The 27,294-nt window shown below is 38.9% G+C and overlaps 1 protein-coding gene across 49 annotated transcripts in view; it reads right to left on the bottom strand.

Annotated features, from left to right (window-relative positions):
* Positions 1–27,294, bottom strand: part of Rims2 (regulating synaptic membrane exocytosis 2) — a 511,056-nt gene that overhangs the window by 67,553 nt on the left and 416,209 nt on the right. For 19 of the 49 annotated variants that reach the window (XM_039078274.2, XM_039078264.2, XM_039078271.2 and 16 more), the window contains 2 exons: positions 15,188–15,265; positions 7,478–7,719 (listed from right to left, as the gene is read on the bottom strand). The exons of 14 other annotated variants lie outside the window; for them this stretch is intronic. In XM_039078274.2, coding sequence (XP_038934202.1) covers positions 7,478–7,719; positions 15,188–15,265 — 320 coding nt within the window. 49 annotated transcript variants of the gene reach the window in all.

Here is a 27,294-nt window from a genome sequence, read left to right as displayed (position 1 = left end):
AGTTTAAGACGTCATTAAACAATAAACTAGCTTATTTGTTTTATTATTAATGTTACTATGAGATAGTGAGAAGTCATATTTGCTGTTTCCTTTTCTTGTTTTGTTTTGCTTCAGTTTTAGATACACAAAGTGTTCTTACCATCTGCTTCATTAAACCAAGAAAAGCAATTCACGTTTTAAAAATGTAGTTATCTCATTTAGAAGCAGAGACAATGTGTTGTTAATATGAATAAATCACACTGAAACATATTAACTCATAGAAGTAAACCATATTCATGCCGCTGCTGGCTTCCCATACTGAATACACTTGTTGAGTTCACTGCTTCCCTACATATGTCAGTCACATAAGCATCAGATTAGGTAGATGAAAGTTTTAGAGTTGGTTCCATTAGTTTGGCTAATGGAAAAGAAGAACACTGCTAGAAACTGTGTTGCTTTGCCCTTCACTGACGAGATTAAGGTCTACTCTAGGTTACATAGTAGTTTTCATAGTGTGCCTTGTCCTGAGAGACTCCATTTCACAGGTGGCATTTGACTATTATTTGGGGAGTGGACTGTGTGGCACAAATGAAGAAGCCATTTGTGTGGCAGCACCCATAAGGCATAGGCTGGAGAAGCAGCTCTTCCTAAGGTAGAAGGCACGCTACACTACACACTTACCAAGGTAAATTGGAACTGTGGAGATGCATGGGTGTACCTAACTGCACAGGAGAACCAGACGCCCAGCCTGGAGAAGATACTACTCTCATCATCTGGTCCCCAAAATGACAACTGTGAAGAGCACTGTGACCAGGAGGCAGAGAACTTCTGACTGTCCCAGGTCCTTCAGACACTTTAGTTGTGTGAACTGCCACTGACTATCCTGTTGGCCCATTATTTTGCCTCGCATGTTCCCTTCCTTTACCTCGTTAGCCTCTACCCCGTCCTGCTTCCAGAAGTCACCTCTGACCCTACACCTGCTACTCCAGCAAACCTCTCCTCCTGTTCCATCCCTCCGTTCTGACGCTTTTTGCATTTCTGTGGGTTTCCTGCTTCCCAGGCATCTTTGAACTCTACTGAGGCCTCTAAAGTCTTCGAAGCCATCGAGTATCCATATATACTCATATAGATAGATATATTTATTATATATAACATGTGATATGGGGGTTAATATTAGTAATTAAGATTGGAGTAAAAGAACTTGTGTTTGCCTAGGTAAGGATATCAAGGGAAGCAGACTATTTAGAAAACTTTTGCCAATGAAACCACTATATCTTGTAAATCTGTGGGTATTCAATACATTCTGATATTATGGAAAGATTCATATGTGTTTATGTCTCTGAAATATCACTCTTATAATAAGATTTAAGTTCAAAAGTGTACAAAATCTCTGTAGAGAACAGAAACACTGAGAAACCTATGTGGGAACTATGTAACTTACATTCAATCACTAAATATCCTTTTTATTCACAAAGAAGAGATCCTATGTAATACTCATGTATAGTTTCCTCATTATGCCAAAGGCTTTAGAGCTGCGGATGTACATATGTACATACATACACAGTATGCACATCTATCTGTCTGTCTGTCTGTCTATCTATCTATCTATCTATCTATCTATCTATCTATCTATCTATCTGTCTATCTATCTATCTACTCTCAATAGGATTAGAGTCTGAAAGAACTTAATCACACTCATTTTGCTCTAAAGCTTGACCAGTAACGATATGCAATGGCCTGGGAAATGTGAGGATGTTGATGGTGGTGGTCATGATACTAGTACATCATTAGGGCTCTATCCAATCATGGAAGGTTTCCATTTGTTCCTGAGTCAGCATGATATGATAACCAGAAGAGAAATGCTAGGCGAGTCTAGCCATTTCTTATTTTTCATGATATTAGTATGTAATTAAGAAAGGAAGCCAGACTGAACACTTAAAATAGGTACCTATGTGTTTAATTATAAAGAATGGCATCTTTTTCATTGCTTATAAAGTTGAGAATTTTGTTTTTAAGGAGAGATCCTTTAATTTGTTTAATATAATTTCATTATCTTTGTGAAGAAAATTTTCCAAATGAAAAAAATCAAATAAATATTATGTTTGAGATCAATTCTTACACACAGTCTTTGTTAAATCTGTTTTACCACACTAAAGTGGAATTTTGTAAGTCTAGAGTTTTTCAATAAGATATTTCACAACTGAACTGACAAGGAAAAGGAGCTCGGTCTGCAGGAGTTGGAACTCTGGCATCACTCTCCCTATAGCTGGAACAACAGAAAGAAACAACAGAACAAATGCAACCAAACAACCACCCAAGCCTGGAGGATCCAGGACAGACGCTTCCAGTATCAGGCAGCTCCCTATCGAGGGACAGGAGGTCTGTGCCCCTGTCCCCCTACCTTCAGCACCAGATTTCTTTTGGAGGGGGGGGTTTGGCTGACAGGTGTTGCAGTAAACACCTCTGTCTGTTCTCTGTGGACTCTCCTCTGGAGGCCCTCTGTGGAGCTCTTTGCATTTCCATGGACCTTTGTAGTATGGCCTGGTAGGACACTGCACTGGTACTGAACTGTCAATTTCCTCATCACCATGATGCTTCATCCCTGCTCAGACCTCCTTATGAGCTCTTTCTAGATTGATCTTCCTAAGCAAGTATAAAGCTGCCAGTAAAAGAAGTGAATTTTGCATATATCAGACAACACAAGGAAGAACAAAGTTACTCTTAGGAATAAAAGTACCCAAACCACATCATTCACTTACTTCCTAACTCAAACGCTAAAGAGAAGCATGCTAGATGCTGCTTTGCCAATGTTGTAATCTATAACACATATCTCGATTAAACTACAATTGGTTGCCTTTTCCCCTCTAGCATATAAAGCATACAAATTGACTCCAAAAGTTATTTGACTTCGATGATAGAATAGGGCACAGGCTACGCTAGTATCCTCTGTAATGAACTCTTTAGGGCAAGCTTTGGAATTTTGACGAATTACACCTTATTTGTTAAAGAATGTCTATCCCACTGGAACATACATATCACACAAAGAGGACTCAAGTGAGCACATATTAAATTGTTTGTTAAGTACTAGACCTCAATAGATATTCACTGAATAATTTTAAAACTCCAAAGTAGTAACAGTTTCAATTAAAAATCCCACTTCTCTTAGAATAAAACTAGTCACTGAATCATTTTAAAATTTACAAGGTAGTAAGTTTTAATGAGAAACCCCCATTTATCATGAAGTAGAATGTTACAAGGATGTTCACTTAGAACTGCGCAAGAGGACTGCATCTGTGATAGTGTTGCTTGTTCTATGAAGCCTGTGATGCAGCTGGAATCCATGCCCTGGGGATGAAGAGCTAGCAGTCCGTTTCCATACACGGTGGAAAGTCATCCACACAGTCCTTCCTCGGCACTGTTCACAGTTGGACTATTTGTTTACAACGTGTTAATTTCCCAGCAGATGTCTGTGGAAGTCATCACAGTAGTCAACTAAAGCAAGAGTCAAACGAAGAGAAGAACAAAAGGCGTGTAGCAGCTCTGTGCCTACTAAACTGTATGAGAGTTTTATTTCAAATGGCCTTGATCTTAGAACTGCATTTCTGTTGAGAGCCTGACATTCAGAAAACCTTAAAGCATTTGGTTCCAAAGAAATTAAGAGATGTCTTTGTATGAGTTTCTTGGATCGGAAACATACTCTTTGCAGTGTACTTACTTAGGCTTACATTTACTCATCAACTGTTGAATATTCCCATCAACAGTTGCTTTGGGCTATTTATACCTCAAATTTGTAACCAATTAAATTAAGTTAAGCCTATATTAAAAGTCTTGCCCTGAGGAAGTTTTTCTTTGAAAGGAAGTTTTCTCTCTGCTGATATGAGAAGAGCTAATTACAAAGCACGTAGATGACACGGAGTCACATCAAAAAGGCTAACTCGAGTAAGATCTGTGTTCCGTGAAGCTTTTGATGTCCAAAATGGTGTGATGATTTAGAAACTTAAGGATGTAAAAAATAATAAATTATTACTATGATTAGTCATGTATTTTAATAACTAGTAAACATGTTAGGAAATGTCTAAATCTTAGTAACAGAATGTGCTCTTTAGTACAAAACATGCAAATTGTAAAAGTTGACTTTCATTTCTTCTTGCACTGTCACCAAGAAAGTATATAAGATATAGTGGCTTAAAAACTGCATTATAGCATTTTGAATTTCTCATCCTTTCCATCCTCCTTTACTATTATTTATAGTAGTAGTCAAAAATGACCTCTTCCCCAATGTTGGTACCTATGTTCTACATCATGAATTCTGAAATATGTTAACATTAGTTGCAAAAAGTCTTTTTCAGATGTTATAAAAATATGTATCTAAATTGCAGAAAGAATCTTAGCACCCATGATTCAATTTGTGACAAGAAAACAAACAAAATGAAATTTTTTTTTATTTTTCAAACTGGGTTTCTCTGTGTAGCCCTGGCTGTCCTGGAACTCACTTTGTAGACCAGGCTGGCCTCAAACTCCAGAGATCGGCCTGTCTCTGCTTCCTGAGTGTAGGTGTGAGCCACCACCAACCAGCTAACTTTAAAGAGTTTTATTCTCTGCACAAGCAGTACCAATAAGACACCACTAGATGAGACGGTAATGAGGAAACATTTGATATATATTAACCCACCCCTACCTCAGAGGAAAGAGCGACATTTAGAGAGCGTGGCCACTGTTAGGTAATCCACAATCCAATGGAAAGTCACCCACCCATGAATACATGGGCAACACTGATGGGACTCAACTGGTTATTAGGAAAAGAAGGACCTGTTTTACTCACTCACGTGCACACAACACACACACACACACACACACACACACACACACACGCTTGTTTGTGTAATATATATATATATACATATATGTATGTATATATATACATATATATATATTATAAATTCTCTTAGTTTTTCTGTAGTTGAACATAGATGACCTAAATTCTGTTGCTACTAGGCAAAAACTACAAAGTTGGTGCTTAGGAATAATTGCCAATTTTAAACATGATTACAACTTTTACAGTATAGTACTTCTGAATAATTAATGAAAACAATGATAAAGAGGTCTTATTTTCTGCTCTCTAATACATAGAAAAAGGCTACATAGCAGGGAACATTTTAAAAGTTCACCAAGATCCCAGCATCTGCAGAGATAAAACCCATGACTACTCATCAAAACCATGTCTCCTCTCTGCACCCTCCTTCCTGAACCAGCCCTCACACTCGATCCTCCAGAGAACTGCCTCCACTCACTGCTCTGTCCATAGTGCTCTTCTTACACTATTTCAGTTTGAAGCACAGTCTGAACTTTGTAACTCTCATACTTCTGTCAAGAAGTAGACGGGTTTAGTTGAATATGTTTGGGGTATCTGCACTGGGGATTCCCACAGATACCAATTCATGCTGTTCTGAATCAGACTCTCCTCCTTGTCCCTCCCCACACACTTCTCTTATGCCTACAATGTGTGTCAAGAGCATGGTGATATACCTGCTGATACGTGCATAAAGGAATCTGGAGGACACTTTGAGCCACCCTCTTTTTTTTTTTTTCCGGAGCTGGGGACCGAACCCAGGGCCTTGCGCTTGCTAGGCAAGCGCTCTAGCACTGAGCTAAATCCCCAACCCCTTTGAGCCACCCTCTTATTTCCTCATGTTGACAGTGGTCAGTATGTGAGTGTTCTGCCACCGACATAGCTCTAGGAGCAACGTATGAAATATTTGTCTCTGACTGTTTTAAATCTCTTGAGAGACTAATTGAGTTTTGCTTGTCTTTGTGCTTGATGCATCTGATATATAAGTGCTCAATATTTGCCAAAAATTTCATTAAGTGAAATTTATTATATAGGTTAATACCAGATATTATCTAATTTTAGTCTTACTTTTCACTTTGAAATTAAAAATAAGTATTTTTTACTGACACATATAAAAATAAAAATTTCACATTACCTGAATGTGATATTTCAAAAAGTGTATGCACTGCTTAATGTTTCCACTGAGTTAAACACCCACAGCACTTCCATCCATAAGGTCTTCCGAGGCCTGTTTGGAATGCCCAGCTCACTGCTGCCCTGATTTTCTGCAGTGCAAGGACTGATTTGCTTCTGTCCTCATCCAGTTCAATAGCCAGAGATCTGCTTTTTTTCACTCTTTTTTTGTGCATTTCTAATTCTTTTTAAAACAGACTATTTTATTAAAACATAGACTATTTCAGATTTACAGATGTTTGCACATTTTCAATAAAGTTTTAATTGCTAGAAAGTACAAAAACATCTGTCAATCAAAATCCCAACATCAGTTATGCCAAGACAGCATTTAATTATGTGTAAATATTAGCTATTTTTGAAATAACTGAAAGTTAATTTGTGCATCTGAATTAAAGTTGTTTCTATATAAAAATTAGAAATAGCATTTTAAAACACCAAACAAAAATTTACAGTGACAAAATCTACATCAATATAAAATATTTAACCAGAATTTAAAGAATATTATCAAATAACTATTTCAATATGGTTTGAAAAGTATTTGCAAAACCGAGATTAGCCGGGTCCATGAGTTGATACACGCTTAAATTATTTTGTGCTGTAGATATACACTCTGATTGCCTATAAAAACCCCTAGCATCCAAACAGAAATTAGATTTAATCCAGTTGCCTATAATTTATTTCGCTATAAAAGAACACCATATTACATGCCTTTGTTTAAGTAGAAGATATGCTATTATTTTCAAGATACTAGGGTTTTAAAGTTTAATTAGCAACATCTATTTGAAAAAAAAGGCACTGCTTTGACTCACAAATTTCTTAATTGCTAACAGTGGCTTTTCTGAGTAGGAGTGTTGTATATAATTTATTTTTGCAGATGTAATTAGAAACTGAATTTTAAAGTAGCAAAGCCACGAATATCTTCACTGTCAGCAGAAAAAAAACTTTTTCGTCCCAGCAGCTGAAGAATACTGGAGCTCGAAGTTTTCACGAGGAAATGAAGACTTAGTGAGGAAACCGATAGTACTGGTGGTAAATGTTGCTTACAAACTGAAAAGAAAGTTAGGTTGTCAGCAATAAACACAAAATATGAGGTATCATCTCCATTGCAAATTGCTGGGAATGAAAATTAATGTGGCAAGCAAGCTCCATGGTGAGGAACCTAGGGGAAAGCAAAAGCCTGCAGATCAAAGCTGCCTCCCAGGCATCAGCAGCAGTAGTTAGTGGCCTGGCTTCTCCCCTGGAGAGCAAAGACACACATTTTCAACAGTAGCCAAAGTTCACTTTGAAGCAGGCTGTTTGATCACTGCAAAAAAAAAATCATTGTTACATTTCAAAGGGATGTACTAGTCTAAAACCGTCCTTTTCCTCTGGACGATGTCACCATCCACACATTACTGTGATAAAATGACATGAAAAGAAATGCATATTGTAACAACAACTCAAATACTAAGTCAAGAGTAACATAAAAATTCCTACCGGTTTGGCTGAGTTGGGAGGCACTGCGACTTTTCCGTGAGAGACCAACAATAGCTACCATTTTGGCCCCAATGCTAGATCGCCGCTTCTTGCCACTGGTGCCCAGGGCGCCCACTGCAGTGTCCGACTGGCTGCCATCATTCTTCTCCAGTGAGCACATGTCTCCACTGATGCTGGTGCTTTTGGCCATGCTCTTCCCCGACACACCCATCTGTCTGCTTTGCATTTTGGACGTAAAGACACTGTCAGCCGGTGGACCATTACAAATGAAGACGAGAGCGGCAAGGGAAAGACAGAAGAGGTATTTTAGAAGAAGCATCAGGAGCACAACAATCAAATTGTATCATTTTTGGAATGCATTTTTAGGATTTAAAGTTTTTCAAGTAGTATAATCTCAAATATGTCTTATTCACTATCCAGACCACTGTAATACATACTCTGCTATCCAAAATGTCAGACTCGCCAGGCATGGTGGTGCCCGCCTTTAGTCCTGGCACCCAGGAGGCACGATGATCTCTGTAAATTCTAGGCCAGCCTGGAGATCACAATTTCTACTCTTGGGGCAATGGTCATGGATGAAAACCATGGGCAAGCTTACTTAAGGGTGTGCCTTACAGCAAGGCCACATGTACTTTAAGAAGGCTTACTTAATAATGGTTAAATTTTCTAAGAGGGCTATTTTCGTTAGTTTTAATCATTAAAAAGTTGTTTTTCTTTACTTAATTTTTGAATTATTGTCTTAGTTCAAGTTTTCAAAAATAAAGACTTCCCTCACATGTTTAGACAGAATTAGAAAGCAATTGATGAACCACTGAAACATGGGAGCAGGCAAGGCTTTTTCTGCTAATAGCCCAAAGGGAATAAATTGAAGACGGGCCTCTGGAGTTTCTGAGCTCCTGGGCACTGGTAGGCGGCAGAGGGGATGAAAAGTCTGCGCGCATGCTCCCCAGTTGCTCCTTGTAAATCCGGGGCTGTGTGAAGGACGCAGCCCGTGCAGGGATTGGGAAACTTAGGTAGGCGTCATCATTTTGATTTGGTATTGGAGAGTCATCGATTGTGCTTTACTTTGGTCCTGGTAATGAATAAATGGGAATGTTCAGCACATGGATGATAAAAGAAAGGAATAAAAACCCAACAGATGAAAATATCGCCAAGTATTTAAAAGGGAAAAGGCCAGTATGAAAATTTAAAACTACATCGAACTATTTTATCCTTTATATTAATTTTAATGAGAAAGAGGCAGAGAAAAATATCAGTGTTTTTATTTTTACAGTACCCTACACAAACAAAATTTGTTCTCTTAATAAATAAGAGAAAATAGAGTACAGCTCCGTGGGAGGCAGTCACACAGTTGAATCCGACTGCTGTGCCCTCTCAGACACATTATGAAGAACGATTGTTTCTACAATGAGCCTTAGCTTTATCATTTATAAAACAATAATACTTATTTTAAGTAATTTGTAGGAAAAAGCTGATAAATGAAAATTATAATATTTGGGGATATGGAGAGGTTAAAGCCCTTCAAAATGTATTATTCAGTAAAGCTGTGTGAAGCCTTCTGAAGTAGACTATCTGGATCTATGAACATCTTTCTTTCTGGATAGCTCACAGGTTCAGGGTGAATAAGCACACAGGTTTACCATCTGAGTTTTGCAGCATGCTCCCAGGAGAAAAAGAAACCCCAGAAAGGTGAAAGTTTTGTTAAGAGGAAACAGCACTGCAGATGCATGGGTCGGGGTCAGCAGTGTATCTGACTGAAGGGCTACCTAATCTACCTACAAAAGCAAGTCAGACACACACAGTATTTCCTATTACAGCTCATGGTTCTTCTTATTAATTTACATAGTTGGATACAGAGGCCATAATCAAAATAAAAAATGATAGTGGAAGCTAGCTATTAAAGCACTCTGTAGATAAATAGCGTGGTGTTACTATAGTTATATATAGATAGGTGCATTCACTTTAACCTAACTTTGGATGTCTACAGTTGGGAGTAAGTTGACTGTTATGAAATGAGTGTGCTCTCCATGCTGTACTAACCAGGGCTCAGAGGAGCACCACTTCCCTCCCACTCACGTCTGGAGGAGGAAGTGGGCGGTAGGATTCCTGTCCTTCCCTCACTAGGGATCATCTAAACTAAACCAACCAAACAAATGCTTCACTTGGGAACTCTTCAGAGCTCTAACTGTAGTTAGGAAAATAGTCCTGTCACACTAGAAATTACTCCAGAGAATAAGTTCTTAAGGGTCTGAAATGTGATAAATTTTAGCACCCACTGTGTGTACTTCAGTGAGGCTTTCACTTGTTTTCTAGTAGTTTGTTTGGTGTTTCTATGTTTGTTTCATGCTTTTGCAACAATGTCTTGGTGATATAGCACTGGCTTAACCTGGTATTTTAGAGGTATATCGACACTGTATCTGGCTCAATGATATATTTCTGAAGAGAAATTTGGCAAGATGTGTTAAACATTTTATAAAAGCATATAAATTAAACTTTTAGGATTTAAGCCAAGGTAAAACTCAACAAGGGATGCAGCTTTAGCTGCGATTATATTTATTATAAAATTAACAATGTAAAAAATACCCAATGGAAACAAAGAAATAAAAGGATCAAATCTATTAATGTCTAGTTCATCAATAATGGAAAATACTTTGGAAAGTGTGTATATTAACAAATATTTATTAACTTAAATACATGCTTGCTGGGAGATGGGAAGCAGAAATTTGTAGCTTCCTTCTGTTGGAAGATATATTATATAGGGATTTACCCTACAATAGAGGACAAGCAAATTTAAGCCCTGGTAGGCAATGTCAATTAGGGTTTTCTAGATGAGCTTGGTCTGGGGTATCTCTGTGGGGACTGTCCTGATTACAATAAGTCATGTGGAAGGAATCTGATTAAAGTTGTGCATTGTCTGTGTCTGGGTCCTAGACTATGCAGAAAGGAGAGCATGGGCTAGGTACAACACACATGGACCCAACCTCCCTCTCTCCCTTCCTACCTCCCTTTCTCTGTCTTGACTAGCTGTTGGGGTCCTTACCCTTGACTTCTTCACTACAAGGGACTACAGCCTTTCACCCCTGAGCTGCTTTTGTTAGGATATTTTTATTATAGCAACAGGATATGAAACATGGAGCAGCTAAATCAGTCAGTTTCGAAAGTCTGGTTTTGTGAGCTGATGAACCAATTAGGTACATAATAGGAAACACTGAGAGTGTAAAAATAAACCGAATTATATTACAGAGTAGTTATTTTAGTAGAAAACATAAATACATAGCAAAATATTCATGCATATGAAAATATAGGAAACACATATGTATATAATGCCATTATACTAAAAATATTACATTTTTCCAGCAATATTTTTAATGTCCACTTTTTTCTATTCTGGTTTTTTCCAGAATAAACAAAAAGAATCAGCAGCAACAAAAATAAAATAAGTCAGAAAAGGCATAAGAAAAGAGCAAGCAAGGACAAACAGTAAATTTTCTTCACATAAGTGCAAAAGCATTGAGCCTTTATTCAACCCATGAATTAAAGACTATGGCTTTCTAGCTATTCCTGTGGTATTAATAAACTGTAATGATTAATTGCAGGGTGCTTAATTCCAGGCAAAGTTTCCATATTTCTAAATATGAATTTGTTTTTTCTAAGTTTTGGTTTTGGAAAATACAAACTTTACATACTCTGTAGTTTTAAGGTATGGAATATAACATTGCCAATGGAAATGATCAATTTCACAATGAAATTATAGTTAAGATGCACCCTAAAACAAAATTAAAAGTCAAATCTAGTATTATTGGAGGAAAGTAATATGTCTTCCTCACAAAGTACTTGTAAATATTGTCCAAAGGCATCCATACAATAAAAAGTTTATGAGTACATTAATTCAAATATATCAATTGATAAGTTTAAAGAATGCAGCTAAGTGGCTTAGTCTCAGAATTAGCATTTGTAAGAACAGGACCATGTAACAGCACTGTGAATAAAATATTTTCCAATGTGGACAAATATCTTATCATGTGTATTTCAGAGACTTGAGGAGAAACTTGAAGACTTAGTGAGTGCATTTTACAGAAAGGCCAGCAGCAGAAACTATGGAGTGTAGAAAGGGCAGTAGGGCAAAGACACCAGTGAACAAAATGCAAGTGGGATTAGCTAACCTCCCAAGCACTATCACCTGGCAAGGCACAGCTGTCTTCCCACTGTTTTGTTCCTAGGTTTTATGTGCAAAGAGATGAACTGTTAGGACTAGTGCATGTGTCCATGTATCCATGCAGCAAGGCCAGGGGTCAACATCAGTGAGGTGGTGCTGTCTTCTCTATTGCTCCCCCTCTTACTTTTTGAGGCAGTGTCTCTTACTGAACAAAGAGCTGAGGGATTCATGAGAGAGGCTGGCTGGGCAAGCCTCTGCCCATCGGCTTTAGGACTGCTTGTGTAGGCTGCTGTGCCCAGCTTGTACGTGCGCTGAGCATCCAGAGTCAGCGCCTCATGCACCTCATGCATGCACAGCAAGCGTTTCACCCACTAAGCCATCTTCTCAGTTCCTATAAGTCCAGTTAACTGCAGTCTTGGCAGCTGCTGGGTAGATATTTCATTCTTAAAGTGTTTTTACTTTATATTCTGTTATATATTTTATATTTTCTGTTTCTATTTTATATTCTGTTTATTCTAGCTTCTAACTTGCATGGAAAAATATAAGAACAAAATATCCTGCATCTGCATAAAGTTTTCTTATTTAAAAAAAAAACCCACTGAATTATCTGTTTCTTTCCAAGCACGCGCAACTTAAAAGTTGGTTAATTGACTATTTAATAAGCTTTACTTCTCTATAGCCCAAATGATCACCTAAGCAAACACAGTGGTAATCATTCACTAGACAGTGCTGAGGAGTGCTCATTATCACCAGTGTGGTAATATGGATGGTGATACTGTTTGCTGGCTGTGTAAGAATGCTGGCAGGGTGAAAAGAGAAATCCACTCTAATGCCAATCCAGCCAGGTGGAATCAAGTATTAAAGAAAATCTCTCTAATGCATATGGAAAACTAAATTTCTCATAGTAATTCTTTCATCTCACTTATGATAGAAGCTTAAGATTTAAGATCTTTATATTGTCGGATGTCCTAGGTATGAACATGTTATATCAAAGTTATACAATGCAGTAGTACAGAATGCTCAGTGCTCTGAGGGATATGTGTGTGTTCCTGAAAGTGCATGTCCCGAGGTTGGGCAAGAGCATTGAGCTAAGGAGCAAAGATTTTTGGTCAAAAAAATCTGTCTTGATTATGGTCATTAGTGATAAATCTTTTAAGGGTTCAAGTCTTGAGTCTCATGGCAAGAAGAAATGCTCAGTGGTCTCAGAATAGTTTACTTGAGATCAACTACGGGACACATGTGACTCCCAGAATTCCTGAAATTCCTTTCCCAACAGCTAAGCTGTATGCAAAATTTCAATACACTAAAACTTCTGTAGAAAAAAAGACCTTTTCTTTGGTGAAAACTATGTCTTCTACTTGAAGCATTCCTTAGTTGCTGTGGCTTCCTTGTTTAGGGTTGAGGCCAGGAGCACATCGATTGACTATCCAGTATCAAACAGTCAACTCTGACAGTGTGTGAGTGACTTTACACATACTGAACAGCTAGAGTGAGGAATATACTATATAGATACATGTGTAAGCACATGTAATAATAATTAATGAAAAAGCAGACATAAAGGTAAAAGAGACCAAGTGGGGGTATGTGGAAAGGTCTAAAGAGAGAACAGGGAGGAGAAATGATTTATAATTGTATTAGGATCTCAAAAATAAAAGAAAACAAGAACACACACATTCTTGGTTTCAACTTTCAACATGTCCAGAAACCCTGATAAAGTCAAGCATTGAAGGAAACCTCTCTGAAGTATATCGAAAATTTCTCATAGTAAGTCTTTGATTTTAGTCATGACAGAAGCTTAAAGTTTAAGATTTATATTATTGGACTGATCATCCCCTTAAAATCTATTTTGTAACTGTTGTGTGGTAACTTTGAGCTCTGCATGGGAGATGTGGCAGGGGACACATGGCACTTTCATTTATGATTCCATGGGGTAAGATATAAACAAATGATCATGTCGACTAGTGGTAAGTGATGAGGAAAAATACACATAAAATAGATAATGATGGTCTAGAAGGTTTAGGTGAAAATTGAGGGAGATGTCTCTGAGGAGGGGTTAATTGAGCTGAACCCCGAATAATGAAACCAAGTCACCCACAATGAATGATCTAGGCATAAGGGTGATGGACCAAGCCATGTACCTTGAGGCAGAACCGAGCCTGGCGGTTACATATCTTAGAAGCTGTACAGGCTGAAATCAGAGAGTAAATCCCAGATTCACTAGAACAGAATTACAGCTTGGAATGCTTTTCTTATTAAATGCGCTACCCAGAACTGAGATCCCAGACCATGAGAACACAAACTGCACAGGTTCTTCTACCAGAAGACTTGGGGGTTTAGTGTGAGTATCTCGTTTCTGAAGACACAGTCAAAGGCTTCTGGAGAGATCAGAGTCTAGTGCCAGTATTTGATCTCTGAGATGATAAATGCCCTCGTTAAAAGGAGACCTTTGTAAAGGCTAAATCAGTAAAAAAAATAAGGAATACTCCTTAGTCAAACGCTTATGATTATTTAAAATTAGTCTATCTCTATATTTTTGAATTTATAAACATTTCCTTAAATTATTAGAAAAATATTTCCTCTCTCTATCATGATTATAAACAGTTACTTAATGGAGGTAAAATGAACTTGTGATTAATATTATTACATATTCTCAGGGCCCCTTTCTGCCTCCTTCTTCCTTTCCTTACTATCATTTCAGCCGTGGCCATCCTCCATTGGCCAGCTGACCCTAAGCTATGAAATGAGGTAATCCTCTGGTCTCAGACTCCCAAGTTGCTAGACCACCATGTTTTCAGCGGCTAACACTGGCCACTCTCAGATGATAACTGCCAGTATCATCTCTTCTACTGATACATTTTCCCAGATGCCCTCTGTGTTCTTTCACTAGGTAGGTAGGTAGGTAGGTCGGTCTATGGATAGATAAGATAGGAAGGACAAAACCTGGGATGAGAAGGTGGCACGGTTGGCTAAGTGTATGAGGACCTGAGAACACACATGTGAGCTGGACATTGGTAGTGCAAATCTGGGGTTGGTGGTTGGTGGAGACAAGTGGATCCCTGAGCTCATTGGCCACTCTTCCTAGTTGAACTGAGAGTAAGAAACCCTGTCTCAAAAAAAAAAAAAAGGTAGAGAGCAGTAGAGAGAAGCACTTGATTTTGGCCTCTGGTCTATGTGCATATACATGCATGAGCACTAGCATGCACATGTAACTTACAGAAGTGTATATACATACACACAAAACACACAATACCAAAATCCCACAAAACTACATTTAGTATCTTCAAATTTTAATAAGTGTCATTGTTCTCATTCATCATTAACTTAAGAACAAAGCAATGAGGATTATAAAATGTTTTTATTATGACATCTTATAAGCATTACATTTTTTAATATCAGCTAATATTTTATTATCCTTAGAGACATGACCTAATTTTCTCTGTTCTCCCTTGAATAATTGGCCATAAAACATTTCTTGATTCAGCTAATTTCAACTACAGTAAACATCTTGGCGCAAATTAACTGGTTCCTGTAGCTAATACCTCACATGCACCTACTTGATGTCAGGTCCCAAGGGAATGAGTGGGGGTTGAACTGGTGCCTGTGCTCCACATTCCTGCACAAGGGGGCTGAAACTGAAGGGAACAAACAATGTTTTGATTTGTTTTTTCTCCACTCAAACAGTTTTCTCTAGTCAGCCTATTGGAAGCAAATGTTTATTGCTAACAATCTATGCAGAAGAACGTCTTTCTCTAATGTGTGTAGACTCCATTTGGGCTGCTGGTAGTTGTGGCTCTGCAGTGAGGGAACAAAAAGAGGACCAAAGAGTCATTATATAGAGCATTATATAGAGCAGTAAGTGACTGAAACACTTAGAGTTTCAGTCCAAGTTTCCTCTGAGAAACACTCAGAGGGAAGACACAGGACTCAGCACTAAAAAGATTTTACTGCTGGGAGACTTGAAAATAAGAGATCAACAAAGCTTAATGAACATATGTTTTGAACCATGGGTAAGAATGGTGACACACAGCGAAGAGAATATTATAAATAATGACACAAAAGCAAGAGAGCATGGCATAGTTCAAAGATGAATAGTGTGGCTTGGCCACACTACACAGTGCCATAGGGAAGTTCGTATCTTATAAATGCTTTATGTTTCTAGAGGACAAAGTATTTGCTCAAGGAGTGGAGTTAGGAAATAACACTGGAACTGATGTCATCTCCTGACCGAGAGGTCCTGGAGGAAGCTGGACTGGACTCTCAGGTCAAATGTTTAGGGCACTAGTCCAGGCTAAAAAGATGAGTCAATAAATATTTAAACAAAAAGGGCCACATGAAGACAGGAGGATGGCTGAAGCAGGCCAGCTAACAGTATAAAGAAGAGAGATGCGAAAGGTCCAGAAGACAGCTCAATGAACACATAAGGGTAGGAAGAACAGATATGACTATAGGGAAGAGAAACAGGTTTTCAGAGACTTGAAAACCACAATAGTGGTAAATTCTACAGAAGGCGAAAGACGAATATTGTTCATGCAAGTAGTCAAAAGTTGCAAAAATGACATTTGGAATAAATTTTTAAAAAGGGATATGAGTTGATAGTTTTGAAAGTACACTGACTTTGAAGGAAAAAAAAAACCTATTCAACTAGAGATATTTCAGTTTCCAAGGAGCTAAGCAAGGGCTTTGAAGGAAAGAAAGGGGAAGCTATGATAGTAGGAAAGTTTAGAAAACTAAATGCTAATGAGAATGAGCAGCTCACAGTGATATCAAAGGAGAGAACAGTGACTAAGGTGAGGATTTCTGGTACTTTATTAATTTTTAGGTAGAGTTGAAGGACTTTAAGAAAGTGAAAAATAAAGCTAAAAACTTAGCAAAAGCTACAAGATGGAAAAAAACATGACATTAAGGACTGAAGCAGAAGTCTAGGAACTAAGGCAACATTCGTACTTTTGACGATTTTAATTTTGGATCAGTGGAAAACTGTTAAAAATAAGTTTCTATGTTCTTTTTGTTATTAAGTAACTCTTGAAAAAAAAGAAAAACATGTATATTCTTTTGTGTGTCTGGTTGTGCAGAGCTGGTGAAAGGCAGAAGATGGAGTAGAGCGCCCTGGAATTGGAGTTAGCTGCCATTTAGGTGCAGCACCGAACCCACGTCCTCTGCAAGAGCAGCAAATGCTTTTAACCCTGGAGCCATTTTCCAGCCTCAGGAAAACACTTTTCTGCACATCATGTTATGCTGGTAATTTTCTGTTTACTTTCCTTAGGCCACACATTATTGATCAACCTGAAAAGGATTTGTTCTCAATTCTTTACCAGTATTCAGTTCTGAAGAGAACACAGCTCATTAATTTAAAAGATACTCATATATATTTATACTAGGATTGATCCTTATTATTCACTGTCTCAGGTCAACAAAACTAACGAAAGCCAATTATTTCTCTATATAAATATGATGGGCAGTGACAGGTTTCTCTGCAACTCCTTTCTGTTTGAGCCTTTTTCTGGCTTTCTCTGGTTTATAAATAAACATAGACCTTCCATAACAAAATATTAGAGACATTCATTTACACACAACTTCAGGTATTAATTTAGATTTCATCATTCTATTAAAGGTCCAGTAATTGCTAACATTTTTTAAAAAGAAACTGTGCTGTATTTTATGAAATAGGAACACAAAAGTAAAAAAAAAATCACACTTAAGAAAACTTCCAATTATTTGTTTAATTCATATGAACATTTTGCCTGAATTTCTGCATATGTACCATGTGTGCCTACTGCATGCAGAGGTCAGAAGAGGGCCTGAGATCCCATGGAAGTGGAGGTATGGGTGGTTGTGAGTTGCCACAGGGTTTGGGAAACCAAACTCAGGCCTTTTGTAGGAGCAACAAGTATTATTAACTGATGAGCCAACTCTTTAGTACCATGAGGAAATTAAAAAATAAATCTCATTTTGCCTCTAAAAGTCACGCCGGGGAAAGAGCTCAGTTCTACAAGCATGAGCCCTGAGTTTGGTCTCCAGCATCCATGGATCAGCCAGGGTTGGCTGAGCATGTCTGTGTCCTGAGCGCTGGAGGGCAGAGGCAGACTAGCACACCTTGGCACCAAGTGGAAGTTTGGTTCCTCAAGAGCAGCTGATTCAGGGCAATGACACAGGTAGCACCTATAGAAGAGGACACTGGATGTCCTGTTCTGACTCTCCATGCATGTCTAAAAACACATGTCCCTTCAGGTTCATGCACAAGCACTCCCCTATATACCACACACAAAAATAATAAATAAAAATAAAAGCAATCCTGAAAAACTAATCTTAACATGAAATCATTCTTTGAATAAAAATTTATCTATATAAAACTACAAACTGTTGGGTTTAAGCATAGAATATGTTTAAATGAACACATTCTAAGAAGATAAATAATATCTCAGGCTATTAGTATAAAATAGGTTAGAGTCATACTTTGAAAAACAATATGTATCATAATTTACCTTTAAAACTTTATTATAAATAACATTAAAATAAAAATAAGTCATTAATTCTTTTCAGAGAATTAAGAATATGCTTTAAAGTTACCTACTTTGGCTAAAGTCTGGTTATTACCTCTGAGTCTCATATCTAGGAAAATCTGACTTTCAAACTAACATGGAAAGTCTGCTAGATGAAGCCCAAAGAGGGAAACAGAACGCAACTCCCTGAAGTTTACTCAACATTTTTCTTAACAGATACTTACTACTCGTAGCTATTAGTTTGTCCTTGGAGATTGGCTTTATAGAAGTTGCCTTACATTTGTCCACTGTTGGTTGGACAAAGAGAAATGGTTTGTTGCTTTCAACATTTCTGAGCATTTATTACACAAGCCATGCAAAATGATTTGTAAGGTACAAGCATCATGTAATTCCTACTGCTCCCTCAGATGCCTGGATTAGCAGCTCCATGCCGCAGCTGCCAGACCAGCTTCAGTGAACTTTGCAGCACTCATCTAGCTTCATAGAGTTAGAAAGAGCAATTGGCAAATTCATCTGGAATAACAAAAAACCAGGATATTGAAAACTATTCTCAACAATAAAAGAACTTCTGGGGGAATCACCATCCCTAACCTCCAGCTGTATTACAGAGCAATAGTGATAACAACTGTCGTATTGGTGCAGAGACAGGGAGGTAGATTAATGGAATAGAATTGAAGACCCAGAAATGAACACCTATGGTCACTTGATCTTTGACAAAGGAGCTAAAAACATCCAGTGAAAAACAGACAGCATTTTCAACAAATGGTGCTGGTTCAACTGGAGCTCAGCATGTAGAAGAATGCAAATCGATCTTGTAAAAGCTCAAGTCCAAGTGGATCAAGGATGACCACATAAAACCAGATACACTGAAATTAATAGAAGAGACAGTGGGGCAGAGCCTCGAACACATGGGCACTGGAGAAAAGTTCACTGAACAGCACACCAATGGCTTATGTTCTAAGATCAAGAATGGACAAATGGGACCTCATAAAATTGCAAAGTTTCTACAAGGCAAAGGACACTGTCATTAGGACAAAATAGCAACCAACAGATTGAGAAAAGATATTTACCAATCCTACATCTGATAGAGGGCTAATATCCAATATATACAAAGAACTCAAGAAGTTAGATTTCAGAGAATCAAATAACCCTATTAAAAATGGGGTACACAAGATACAATCCACAGACCACATGAAGCTAAAGAAGAAGGATGATCGAAGTGTGATGCAGCAGTCCTTTTTAGAAGGGGAACAAAAATATTCATAGGAGGAGATACAGAGTCAAAGTTTGGAGCAGAGACTGAAGGAAAGGCCATCCAGAGCCTGTCCTACCTAGGGATCCAGCCCACACACATACAGCCACCAAATCCCAACAATATCGCTGATGTCAAGAAGTGCATGCTGACAGGAGCCTGATATAGCTGTCTCCTGAGAGGCACTGCCAGAGCATGACAAATACAGAGGCGAATGCTGGCAGTCAATTATTGAACTGAGAACAGGGTCTCCATTGGAGGAGTTTGAGAAAAGACTGAAGGAGCTGAAGGGGCTTGCAATCCCATAAGAACAAAAATACCAACCAACCAGAGCTCCCAGGGACCAAACCACTACCCAAAGACTACACATGAACAGACCCATGGCTCCAGCTGCATATGTAGCAGGGGATGGCTTTGTTGGGCACCAATGGGAGAGGTTCTTGGTCCTGCCAAAGTTGGATCCCCCCAGTGTAGGGGAATGTCAGGGTAGGGAGGCAGGGAGGGGTGGGTGGCTTCGTAGAGGAACACCCTCATAGAAGGAGGAGGAGGGGGAATGGGCTAGAGGGTGTATGGTTGGGAAACCTGGAAAGGGGATAACATTTGAAATGTAAATAAGTAAAAAATTTCCAATAAAAATGGGGTACATAGCTAAACAAAGAATTTTCAACTGAGGAATATCAAATGGCCATGAAGCACCTAAAGAAGTGTTCAAATCAAAATAACTCTGAGATTCCACCTCACACCAGTCAGCATGGCTGAGATCAAATAGTGACAACAGATGCTGGCGAGGATGTGGAGAAAGAGGAACACTTCTCCATTGTTGGTGGGATTGCAGACTGGTACAACCACTCTGGAAATCAGTCTGGAGGTTCCTCAGAAAATTGGACATAGTACTACCTGAGGACTCAGCTATACCACTCCTGGGCATATACCCAAAAGATGCTCCAACATATAACAAAGACACATGCTCCACTATGTTCATCGCAGCCTTATTTATAATAGCCAGAAGCTAGAAAGAACCCAAATATCCCTTATCAGAGGAATGGATACAGAAAATGTGGTACATCTACACAGTGGAGTACTACTTAGCTTTTAAAAACAATGACTTCATGAAATTCTTAGGCAAATAGATGGGACTAGATAATATCATCCTGAGTGAGGTAACCCAGTCAGAAAAGAATACACATGATATGCACTCACTGATAAGTAGATATTAGCCCAAAAGCTCAGATTACCCAAGATACAATTCACAGACCACATGAAGCCCAAGAAGAAGAAAGACTAAAGTGTGGATGCTTCAGTCCTTCTTAGAAGGGGGAACAAATATTCACAGGAGGAAATACGGAGACAAAGTGTAGAGCAGAGACTGAAGGAAAGGCCATCCAGAGACTGCCACACACGGAGATCCATCCCACATGTAGTCACCAAATCCAGTGACTGCTGTGGATGCAAGAAGTGCATGCTGACAGGAAGCTGATATAGCTGTCTCCTGAGAGGCTCTGCCAGAGACTGACAAATACAGAGGCGAACGCTCACAGCCAACAATTGAACTGAGAACAGAGTCCCAATAGAGAAGTTAGAGAAAAGACTGAGGTAGCTGAGGGGGTTTGCAACCCCATAGGAAGAACAACAGTATCAATCAACCAGACACCCCAGAGCTCCCAGGGACTAAACCACCAACCAAAGAGTACACATCTAGTAACCCATGGCTGCAGCTGCATATGTAGCACAGGATGGCCTTGTTGGGCATCAATGGGGAGAGAAGCCCTTGGTCTTGTGAAGGCTTGATGTCCCAGTGTAGGGGAATGTCAGGGCTGGAGGGAGAAGGTGGGTAGGTGGGTGAGCACCCTCATGGTGGTAGGGGGATGGGATAGGGGGTTTGAAATGTAGATAGAAAATATCCAATAAAAAATGGGAAAAAAGAGTAAACTTTCATCAGAAAAGGATGGATTGCTGTCTATCCTCTGGTGAGTACAAAGTACAAGAGGATGGCCTATGGGATTCAGGAACTCTAGCAACATGGCCTAGACTGTGCTTTTTAAGGCACACTGTGTGCTTAGAAAGAAAAGGGGGCTCAATGTCAGAAACAGATAAACCAGAAGCAACAGCAATACAAACCCCAGTCAAGAAGGGAATGCCAAAAATGTCACAAACTAGTGACTCCAACACTAAACCACACATGTCAAATGTGGACCTAAAAGTATTCACTAGCGCCACTTTTGTTGATACTGAGGTTACTTCTAAATGATGAGTGCACACACACGCATGCTTGCTTGTATATGATTTTTTTATGTCAAGGATCATCACAGCTCAAGTCTTGGAGGAGATAAATGAGAAGCCAGAGAGGCTATGAGCTCAGCCTGGCAGGGAGCCTGCGTGGATGATGATGAGTGTCCAGGATGCCTCACTTCATCAGAAGGGATTCAGGTATGCCTGTAGACGACGAAATAACTCCAGAACAGCTAAGCAGTTCTGTGGTCACCGTTATAGTCACATCCTCCTTGCTTCTTTGAACTATGCTGGTAATTTTACTTTAAATTAGTCTGTACATTAGAATTTCCACAACCAACCAATAGAGAGAATAATGTTCACCTAAAACCATGCTAATAAATACATTTCAGAATATTTGCTTAGCTAATATTTGTGCATCTAGTCAATGTTTCAATCATAATTTCCTATTGTAAGTTTGTTTTCTGGGACAATTATGATGAAGGAAGACTGTCAGTATGTTAGAAATGAACATAATTCCTTCCTTTTACATATTTTGCATTTATGTGTGTGGAGGTCAGAAGACAACTTGGGACAACTTGCAGGAGTCAGTTCTCTTCTTCTAGCATGTATGTCCCAGGAATGGAACACAGGTCATCAGGCCTGGCAGCAGGGTCATTATTACATTTATCTGTGGAGCCAACCTGATGGCCTTTGTCTTACTTTTTAGATCCCAAGTCACTCAGCCTTGCAAAGATTCTGCATTGCTGCTTCAGAATGGTGCCTCACTGGGCAGAACATCAGTCTTTCAGCGTTAGGAAATCTAGTGGGACTGGAGTTGACCTACAGGAGTTAGGTGAGCCACCTTTTAGTCTAGTGCATGGTGTTTAGAGTTTCTCTAATCCAGTCACAGGATGGAGTGATTCAAGGAATGACACAACGAACTATGCAGGAAGCAAAAAAGGAACATGGGCAGAGGTTATTGTTGCTGCTGCTTGTTTGTTTTTTTTTGGGTTTTTTGTTTTGTTTGGAGCTTAGTATATTTCCTGTACTAAAAATTTCTAACATAAACTTGAGGCATTAAGTATTTTTGTTTGGGACCTTACTAAGGCTCAGGTGTCATGGTTTATGCCACCAAGTATCTTAATCTTTTCTTTCAAGCTTGCTTCCTTCAATGCCCCCTCTTTCAGTAGAGTGTGCTTATTGCCAGATGATGATTATAAACTTTCACGAGGACGCTCACATGTATCCTAACGGCACCCAAGCGAGCATGCTGCTGTTTTACAGATCACTCTTAAAAGGCGCTTCATAGGCTTCCAGTGTCCTCCTCCTGACTTCTAAGCCATGTCACTCTGATCCTCTACCACAATGACAACTAAACGGCCACAGTTCAGCCTCGAACCTCTCCACAAGGCAGCCAATGTGGCTCTGATCTTTGCAAATCCCAGCTCCTAAACCAGCATCAAGGCTGTGTCCTCTTCTTTAAGGTCCTAAAGATGTAGATCTAACGTTTGCCTTTTTGTTTTACCTTAATCCTTTAGCTACAGTGATCTTAAATTTCATTTTGAGACTTTTAAATATACTATACTCAGGCTTGAAATACTCCTCAGGATAACTAAAGACAAAATTATTCTTAAACAAAGACAGGTCCTTGCTGGCAGTAAGCTGTGAAGCCAGTATTGAACTAAATGCACAGCACTCATGCTTTTACACACCTACATCAGTAGTGAGAAGGCAGAAGACAAATACTAATTCTCATAACAAAAGTTGCCAAATTTTGCCTGCATGAGAATGACCTCAAGAACACATTAAATCACAGATTACTCAGACTTATTTCCAGAATGTTTGGTTAACTAGGTCTTCAACAGTACCTGAAAATTTTCATTTCCTTTAATTAAAAATGTACGTGTGTGTGTGTGTGTGTGTGTGTGTGTGTGTGCCACATGTGTGTGGGTGCCTGTAAAGGCTGGAAGAGGACATTGGGTTCCCTGAAGCTGGAGTTTGCAGTGGTAGTGAGGGTCCTGTTTAGTTTCTGGGAGCAGAGGTGGAGCTCTCAGGCAGAGCTGCGAGTGCTCCTAACTGCTGAGCCACCTCTCCTGTTTTCAGTTTTCTCCAGGCCTACAGTTCTCACAAGTCCTGGACATTCACAGGCTCCAGACCCAGCCATCATTTTCGAGGATCACTAGCAGGGACCTCCAGGGCATGCGTATAAACTAGTGAGAAGGCAGAAATCTTCACTTGCTGGTTGGTAAGCAATGTGTGAACCTCTTCTTGCTTTCTTCTTTTAGACTGCTTACAGGTTACTTTAATAAAGGTTATTAAGTTGGGATAATAAAAACCATGGACATTCATCGAAAAATAACACGCTGAATTAATTTAACTTAGTTCTAATGATAGTTATGTGGGAAACAAAAAAGGAAATAATTCAAAATTATTTAAATTTCAATGTATTTGTTACTAAAACAGTGTATGTACCCGTGAGTGTTGATTAGCTGTAGCCAAGTACTGGGCTCTGTTCCTTCCTCTCCTTGCCTGCTCATTTATTCTACTTCTATAACCAAAGTAAAGTTGAAAATGCCAGTTACATGTCATTGTTTGCTGTTTAACAAGGTCTGGCAGTATATATATTATTTAAGTAAAGGGCAATTAAGAGAGGTTGTGCCAAGGGCTGAGGTTGCAAGTGGCAAGAGACTCCTGTCATGGTGCTGCTCTTTTCTTCAGTATGGATAAAAGACAAAGATTGTTAGACGCATCCACTAAGAAGCCCCAAGTCTTAGCCCCTGCCTCACATTGAGCTGTTCTCTTTACTGTCGCATGGTTTTCTTTCTCGTCGTTCTCCTTCCTCAAACAATCCTCTCCTCTCCACCTGTCTGGAAGACTGTCTTTTAGATTTTAGTTTTATATATTCCATGCCTCCTGTAGTTTCCAACTAACCTCTTCTTATGCCAGAGAATCCCAATGATTCTATTTTACCTGCATGTTTGTCTGTTAAGTGATTAGTCTGTTGTTTTCATATTTGCTTCAAATTTAACGTGTATATTAATATACATTTCTTTTATTGTACTTCCTTAGAAATACTATCTGACTACCCAGGTCAGAATCCACAAAATTTGCATATCTTTTCTCTTTATTGGCACTTTTCCCATCCGACCAACTAGTAGTGGCAATTGTTGGCTTTGCTCCCTATGGTAGTTATACAATATTAATAACAAGACTGTGCCAACACTAGTAGTCACAACTTCCTGCGCCACACGATGATAGATTCTGGGGACATATTTCATCTATTTTCTCACAGTGTCACTGTGATAGTTTGCATAAACTCGGTCCAGGGCACTATTAAAAGGTGTGGCCTTGTTGGAGGAAGTGTGTCACTGTGGGGGTGGGCTTGGAGACCCCCCTCCTAGCTGCCTGAGGATGCCCAGTTTGTTCCTGGCTTCCTTCGGATGAAAATGTAAAACTCTCAGCAGCTCCTCCTGCACCATGCCTGTCTGGATGCTGCCATGCTCCCATCTTGATGATAATAGACTGAACCTCTGAACCTGTAAGCCAACTTCAATTAAATGCTGAAGTTTATAAGACTTGCCTTGGTCATGGTGTCTGTTCACAACAGTAAAACCCTAAGACAGTCACTAAGTACAATTATACTATTAGCCCTACTATACGGAGGAAACTTTGAGTTTTTGTGCTTCTGGTTTAGCAGCTTTTAGAGATAAATTCCTCCCCAAAATTTCTGTCATAGATTCTTCATCTATAGAGCCAGACAGAAAGTCTGTTACATGGCCCTCAAAAAAAAGCAATGCTCCAAATCAGACCAACCATTGACTTCCTCAATTCATTCTCTCTCCCCTTCAGCGAGACACTCTGAATATACATGACTATATCCTGAAACACTTATTTCACTACTTCAGGAGGAACTGTTATGTAAAGGTAGAGCAGCTAATAAACAGTTGTTTGTTGCTGGCAGAATCCTAGTCTGCATGGTGTAAAGAGGACCCAAAGCAGCAATTCCTGAGCATCATCAGAGACTACAGTCACTCTCTCCTGCTTTTATAGGGTCACCGTCCTGTGAAAGAAAGGTGTGGCTATAGGAAGTGATGCTGCTGTAGCATAGCCCAGAGTGAAGCAGCACTACATGGCCTTTCTATCTTGATAAGCACTGAGGAGATGAGAGACCAAAACCACTCTATCTAAACATATTTCTGTGCTCTACTACAGCCCAGTGTTAGGCATAAATAACTTACTAAATATTTTTCCTAGAGATTTAATTTTGGGTGCACTTGTGGTAATGCATGCATGCATATATATGGTATATGGTCATACGCGCATGCACATATGTGGATAGTCTAGGTATTTGGTGTCATCGTTTTCCTGCCTGTTACATAAGTTACTGACTAAGATAATAATTGTAAATATTACCTATTTTTCTGAATCTCAGAAAATTGGGAACTTTTGGCTGATAATCACAATGGTCTTGCAAGAGTGGTCATGATGAAAATTGGCTTGGAATATTGTGCATCTTTTAAATTGATTTTATATTGCATGTGGAAAGTACCAGAATATACAGGTTTTCTATCTTGAAAAGTACTGAGGAAGTAAATGAAGGATCAAAATCGCTGTACGTGCCTGTATTTCTTGTCAAGGGAGAGATGGAGGAGTTATCAAAATACATTGTACTCATGTATGAAATAATCAAAAATAAATGAAAGAAATAAAAAGCCAACCTTCGTTTACACTGTCAAAGTGCTTTGTTTGTGTTTTCAGGTTCTAACAAAATATCTTAATTTTATCACTACATCCAGACAATAGCTTCTAACACTGCCGAACATGTACTGAAGGTTTGCTCTTTGCTAAACACTCTTCTCCTGCCTTCTTGGACCAACTAGAACTCTGATTACTGATAACGATTAGAGCCAACAACTAAAAAGCAATGTTTACAACAATCCTTGGGAGCCATCTCACTAGAAGCTCCTGAGAGTAAGCAGGAAGATTACCATTTGTCAAGGTTAGCCTCAGCTGCAGAGTAAGTTCCAGGCCAGCCTGAACTACACTGTGAGACCTTTTTCTCAAACACAGACAGACAAAACAACCCTATGAAGCAATAAACTGTGCTGAGAGACTTTCCTGGCTTAGACACCAATCCTGAAATGGAGCCATTACACTCAGTCAGTGACTGCTAGACCCATGTCAATGTGGGTTTAAGTCAAAACCACAAAGGTCACTTTCTGACCTTTCCAAATACTGTTTTTTCATTATGAAAATAGGGATAATTGACTGCTGAAAAGATTGTAAAATGAAAACTAGAGAATAAGTGAGATATTTAGCCATTGTTTAGCCAGAGGCAAACACTCAGAACACGAACAATGACACACACTTGTAAAGATTTACTCTTTGATGACATTTTATACAAATTCTTTAATTTTGTCTTTAGGTTCAAATAGCAGCAATAACAATAACTATTTGTGCCAAACATTGTTGTAAGCTGTTGATGAATAATAATTTAAAAAATTTCAATAATCTAAAATTTGAATAACTTTATAACACCTAAATTAAAACAAAGAATCATAAAAGTTGAGATGGGGCTAACAAGATGGCTCAGTAGGAAAATTGCATTTACTATGAGAAGATCACCAGAGTTCAATGTGGTGGAAAGAGAGAACCAACTCTTACAAATTGTCTTCTGACTCCACAACTAAAATACATA

Source organism: Rattus norvegicus, chromosome 7, assembly GCF_036323735.1.
Source record: "Rattus norvegicus strain BN/NHsdMcwi chromosome 7, GRCr8, whole genome shotgun sequence".
NCBI lineage: Eukaryota > Metazoa > Chordata > Mammalia > Rodentia > Muridae > Rattus > Rattus norvegicus.
Note: the sequence above shows the minus strand (reverse complement) of the source record. Positions and strands in the feature narration are given on the sequence as shown.